General features: G+C 40.6%; 1 protein-coding gene across 3 annotated transcripts in view; it reads left to right on the top strand.

The window, feature by feature from the left end:
* Fgf12 (fibroblast growth factor 12) overlaps nt 1-6,215 on the top strand; it is a 581,813-nt gene that overhangs the window by 368,625 nt on the left and 206,973 nt on the right. For all 3 annotated transcript variants that reach the window (XM_023700952.1, XM_004640911.2, XM_004640909.2), the window contains one exon: nt 3,594-3,704. In XM_023700952.1, the coding sequence (XP_023556720.1) occupies nt 3,594-3,704 (111 nt within the window). The remainder of the gene's footprint in view (nt 1-3,593; nt 3,705-6,215) is intronic.

Here is a 6,215-nt window from a genome sequence, read left to right as displayed (position 1 = left end):
AAAAAAAAAAAAAAAAAAAAGTAATGGGAGAACACAGACTAAGAGCCAAAGACAGTTGTAGACGCTGAAAACATGTAGGACAAAAAAATCATTCAGTTGACGGGATTTTATTAACTGCACTGTTGACCTGTGAGCCTGTGTTGAGAACAGGTACTTGCATGTCAGCATCTGAGAAGCTGGGCCACGTATTCCCAAGAGAGCAGATTACATTGTTCCCAGAATCTGCCATATCTTTCTGTTGCCTTTGAAAAAGCTGTTCATTTTTCAAGTGCCAGATAAGGTGTTTAGCCATGCCTCATAGTCTGTCCTGTCTGCTAACCTCCACACAGAAGTAGGGTCTGCCTCTTGGGTTCATCATGCCCTGCCTGTCTTGCTCTGTCCTGTCCTGCAGTCCCCTCCCATTCCCCTGCTTTCCCCCTGCTCCTCTTTTTCCATTTTTTTTCTTTTATCTCTTCCTTGTTCTGGGATTGAACTCATGGTCTCAGTCATGATTGGTGAACACTCTACCACTGGGCTACTATTCTAATCTCTTTCTTTCTTTTAGTTGTGTGTGTGTGTGTGCGTGTGTGTGCGCACATGCCGGGTCTCACTACACAACTTGGACTCAGTGGTTCTCCGGTTTTCAGCTTCCCCAGTGCTAGGATTACAGGTGTACACCCGGACTCAGTTGCTGGCTTAGCTCTCCCAGGGGTGGGATTAGCACAGCATGTGGTACCAAGGATCAAACCCTGGCCCCTGGGCTTGCCTGAGCAGGCATTTAGTGACTGAGCTATCTCTGACCTTTTCATTGTTCACTTTGACATAATCTCCTAGTAAGTTGTGCTGACCAGCTTCAAGCTTGTGATATTCCTACCTCAGCTTTGCAAGTAGCTGGGATGATGGGCATGCGCCATCGTGTTCAGTTTGAATCTTTCTTTAAAGTGTAGCACTTGTTTCTGCACATTATAAAAGCCTCAGTTATGTTAGCCAGCCTTCATGGTAGCATTTAAGTCGAGCTGAGCTAAGGTTCTTGACGTGGCAATATAGTGCTGACCATTAAGGTGCGCTACGCAGCTTTCTGCTGAGCCATCCTGGGTTCCGGGCATTTGCTCAGTAGGTCTACTGTGAAACTTGTAGTAGGACGCTCGCCTTAACAGGTGATCAGGTAATTAAGAGTCAGACTCGGCACTTTGCCGGGCACTACTCTCAGTGGTAGAGGTTGGTATGAAAGTCTGGTGCTCATTATCCGGAGCACCAACCTGAACTCCCAGAGTCCCAGCAGGGGGACAGCTTCTCCCCGGCACACGCGGTGTGTAGTTACAGGCACAGAAGAGGTGCGCAAGGAAAACAAACACTCATTTGCAGGCTTTCTTGACGAAGCTGCCCTGCTTCTCGTTATCAACAAAAACGCAACTTTTTAAGTGACCTGATGCTTGCCTGAAGGAAAACATGAATGCAGAAATAGGTGTCCCTTTCCTTCTTCCTATCATTTTCGACCCTCTACTCTCAGCTTGCTGTTTGCTCTTGCGGCTTTATCACCTCAGTCTGTATTGTATAATGAAATCAGGAAACACAGAGTCTGTGCTCAGCGATGTCTTTTCCCTCAATTACATAGTTTCCTCTAGTATTACAGTCAATATTTTAGACCTTAATTAGGAGCCATATATTTATGGCATCTCCTAGTTCAGTGGTGGCAGACCTATGGCACGCGTGCCATAGCAGGCTGTTTCTCATCACTGAGAGCCCTACAAGCTTCGCCATCCTGTTTTGGTTCACACCATCATTTTATTGTTTAGTCAAAGCTCACTGTAACTAGGGTTTGGGTTGGAATTGTATTTTTTCATTACACAGATACCAAAGCAGAGATTTACATATGAATGGCATGCTCAGGACCAAAAGGTAGATGAGGTTCTCTGCTGGGTCAGTCTTTCCACTCCAAATCTAGAAGTGTGTGTGACACACGCGGTGACCTCAGGGCAGAGTTACTCCCAGAATTACCTGTGACGAGCCTCACTAGTGAGGAGTTTCTCTGGTGTGACGTGCTAGCCGGAATGGGTGTGGTCTATAGAGTGAAGCATTGAGGACAGATCCAGTAGTCAAGTTCGATAGCACTCTGGACAGAAGATTCTCAAGTGTTCAAAGTGAATAAAGACTCAGAAAGGGGACCTAAGAGAACTTAAGCTTTCAGATTTGACAGAGAAAGGAATTGAGTCCCATGAACTAAATTTAATTTATAGAAGATACAGATAGGTGTTAGTCAGAATGTCTAATTTCCAGCTCACTTAAAAAAAAATGATTTGCCTCCTCATACACAATTATCCTGGTACATTTTGCTTCTTAGGGCTGCTTTGAAGAAGGCATGATGCTGCTTTCCTTGCCCTTTTAATGTCAAACATTTACTATCACATCACATGGGTAAAAACCCATGTATCACAGGGGGGTGGGCAGGTTTCTACAGAGTTAATTGCAGCCATTCCTGATCAAGTATCAATGAATGCACTCAGCGTAATGCACAGTGCACCTAGCATATGAGAGAGAGAGAGAGAGAGAGAGAGAGAGAGAGAGAGAGAGAGACTTTCTTGATCAATAGAAAGAGCAAGTGAAGGATGAGGTGGAGCAGCAGGCATTCAGCGATTGTCCTACTGAACACACAATATTGCTACTTCAGTAATCATATGATTTCCATCTTTGCCTCACGTTTTAGCCCGAGAAGTGACATGTTCCTTATTGCTACTTTACAAAATACAGCTGTAAATACACTCGAGTCATTTTCACCCAACACTAGAGACAAAAAGACAGTGCTGCTCTAGAAACCAGATTGCTACTGGTAGCCAGCACCACAATGAGAAAGCTTTCACATACATGTATTAGCTGATGTGCAAGACTCCAAAGGTGGTGTACAAAAGCCAGTCTGGACACTTTTGTCTGTATCAGTCTTAGCAATGAAGACTGTATTTCCATTTTGAAATACTTAAGAGATTGACTTTTTTTGGTACTGGAGCAATGACTTTTGCAGTGATGGGGTTCCTCCTTAACAAAGTATTTAGTAAAGGGGAACTCAGCATGTCTCTATAATTTCTCATAATACTGCCTACCCTTGAGGATTTTCTGTTTGCCAAGTTATTCTTTCTGGCTGAACTTAATCAAAATTTCAAAATTCCAGGAGTTTTTGATTGATAATTAACATGTTGCAGGAAAACAAATCTTCAGTCTAAGTGTGGCTGGGGAAGCTGAGGAAGAATTGCAGTGGCATTGCACCCTAAACCAAAACCAGTGGGAACCAGGCAATGAACTTGGTGGCATCTTGCATCGGGACGCTAGATGCATGAGAGAGGAGAAATGATTCACTTTGAGTCTGCCTGTATATTTCCTAAATTATAAGTCTCTTTTATTTATTCACATTTGATTTACTGCTACAAAGTACTGTGATTCTGTCCCTTGGAGAAAAAAAAAAGTTGGCCATAATACTGAAATGCCCCTTTCCAAGTAATAATTTTAATATTTACACCATTGGCATTCATTCACTTACTTACAGCAAATGTTTGACAATTTGCAAGTGTGCATTTTTATAAACAAAATAAAAATGTGAATAATCATTTCATTTTGTTTTGCAGAACCCCAGCTGAAAGGAATTGTGACAAGGTTATTCAGCCAGCAGGGGTATTTCCTGCAGATGCACCCAGATGGTACCATTGATGGGACCAAGGACGAAAACAGTGACTACAGTAAGGGACATTAGCTTCTTGCAATCCTATTAGAAATTGAATATGTGCGGCTGGGGAGATTGCTCAGTGCTCTGAGCGCCTGCCTGGCAAGCAGAAGGACCCAGGTTAGATCCCTGGTATCATGTGCCCTGCCAGCCCCAGAACCCTGGACATACCAAACTGACCACCAAAACTGGGAGTGGTGGTGTACACCTGCAACCCCAGAGCTGGGGAGGCTGAGATAGGAGAATGACTGTGAGCCCAAGCTGTACAGTGAGACCCTGGACCAAATAAGCAAATAAATAAATAATTTTAAAAAATTAAAGGAAATTAAATATGTAGCTAAGTGTTAGCCACACTTAACCATGGCCAGCCTAGTTTGTTGGAAATATTCAACTATTGGTGAGCTAGTGTATTTCTTTTATCCTTCTGCCATCAACTCTCTGCAGCAGGAGTTAGTACAGGGGAGAGATTATGTACTAAATGGGAAGTTGTGAAAGGAGAGGTTATGTACTAAATGAGAAGGTGTGAGACTCTAAAGAGTTCCAGATGATCAATAGATGAGTTTCTCTTCTATGACAAGATTTCCCCAAGGTGATATGTAATCACAAGAGAAGTGCAGACTTTGTAGCCTTGTGCTAGTATTTAAAATAATATTTAAGTCTTCAAATCAAGTAATGAACAAGTTATGATTTGCAGAATACTTTGTGGCAGAAAAAATTCAGATTAAGGATAAAACTAAAGAAAAACATATTAACATTATAGTGATGTTTTACAATATATATGTGAAATAAGACAAGAAAGACATGTAATTCTACATTTTGAAATAAAAATGACAAATATTAAAAGACTAGTAATGCTAATACCATATCTAGAAATAGTTTTTTGGGTTGACTAGTTCAGTCACTAAATACAATCATTCTGCTATGACAGTATATTTGCATTTCAGAAAACTCTCAAATGCAAGCTTCAGAGGCAAGGTTGATAGCTCACATATCTTTTAACTTTTTCATAGCCATATCATATACAGATACCTCTGATAAAATTCATGGTCTTCTGAAATCGTTGTAGGTATCATACTGTTTTATAAAGTTTGTAGTCACTGCTGGAGTTTTAGTGTTGTATATGCAATGACTGTTCATTATCTGCCCAAAGGGATTGTGATTCTATTGGATAAATGTGATTATTTTGGCCAAATCACCAATCTCCCCATAGTACCTAAGGTAATCTAGGAAGCCTGGCATCTTGTAGTGATGACCCTTTACATTAACACAGATTTGAAGAAAATGTGCAAATCTGTAAAGTGTCAAAGTGATTTTGTCCACCCCTGCTAAACTTTCTTTGTTCATTTAATTTGACACATTACAAAATATGAATTATAATAAAGAAAAGATCTTATTATGAAGACTTTCTTCTCGGTGTTCTTCTTCTCAGTTTTGAGCAGAGTAGTTGATTAGGACATTGTGTTTTGCATTGTTGGTTTGTATTGCTGTAAATGAATTTCCCAAAGATTCAAGTTTTCAATTCAGTTCAGAAGAATGAGGATATCCCCTCTCTGCAGGCATGTATGACTGTCATCTGCATCTAGATTTGAATGTCAATTTAGGAGGCTACAAGTATAAAGGAGGAGAATCAGGGAACTGCTTAGCTATGCCACCCTTGGCATTTCTGAGATGTCAGTTAATTCTGAGATCCCAGTTTGTATTTCTATCAAAACAAGGTGATTAGAGATGATGACATCAATATCCTCTGTCAGTACCATTCACCCAGTGTTGAAATAAATGAAATAATATAAGTTGGTGAAGACAGATTCAACCCCCGAGTAATCCAGATAGTCATCTTCTATTCCACAGGGTGCAGCCTTAACCCAGCCGTCTGGCCTGTGGGCGGGTGATACTAACACAGGGACAGGGACAGAAGGTGGGCGCGCGAGTGTGGGATCAAATACACACAAATCTTTCCTTCACCTTTTCTAGAAAGTAATTGCAAGTGCTGGCTCTGCTGATGCTGAGTCTGCCAAGTCATACTTACATGTGCATGCTTATAATTATACCCATATAATAATATATAGTATAAAGTGAGCTATATATGTATATTAGAATAATGGTGGATATACATGTTCTGCACGTACACACCCCACCCAGAATGAGGACAGTGCATTAAGTGTTATGTCCAATGCTTTTAGAAACTGTCTGAACAAGTTTTCCTAAGATGAGCTATTGAACTCTTCGGTAAGTTCTTATTAAGATAGTTGAGATGTGCAAAATAAAAGAATAATGTAAATTCATGTGGTTGCCCACCATCAGTTTAAAAGTGAATTAAAAATTTCAACACATGCAAACTTCCTGTGTGTTCTCACTGACGGAATCCTGCTTTCCTTCCTTACCAGGCATAATAACTCTTCCTGGATATGAGTTTTCTTGGTTCCGTGCATTTTTTTTCTTTTCAAAGTTTTATTGATAAACATATAGCAATGAGACAGTTTCAAATCAAATCGAAAGTACAGTTTCAACAAATAATACACTGCATACA

This window comes from Octodon degus, unplaced genomic scaffold (assembly GCF_000260255.1).
Source record: "Octodon degus isolate 3935 unplaced genomic scaffold, OctDeg1.0 scaffold00128, whole genome shotgun sequence".
NCBI lineage: Eukaryota > Metazoa > Chordata > Mammalia > Rodentia > Octodontidae > Octodon > Octodon degus.
Note: the sequence above shows the minus strand (reverse complement) of the source record. Positions and strands in the feature narration are given on the sequence as shown.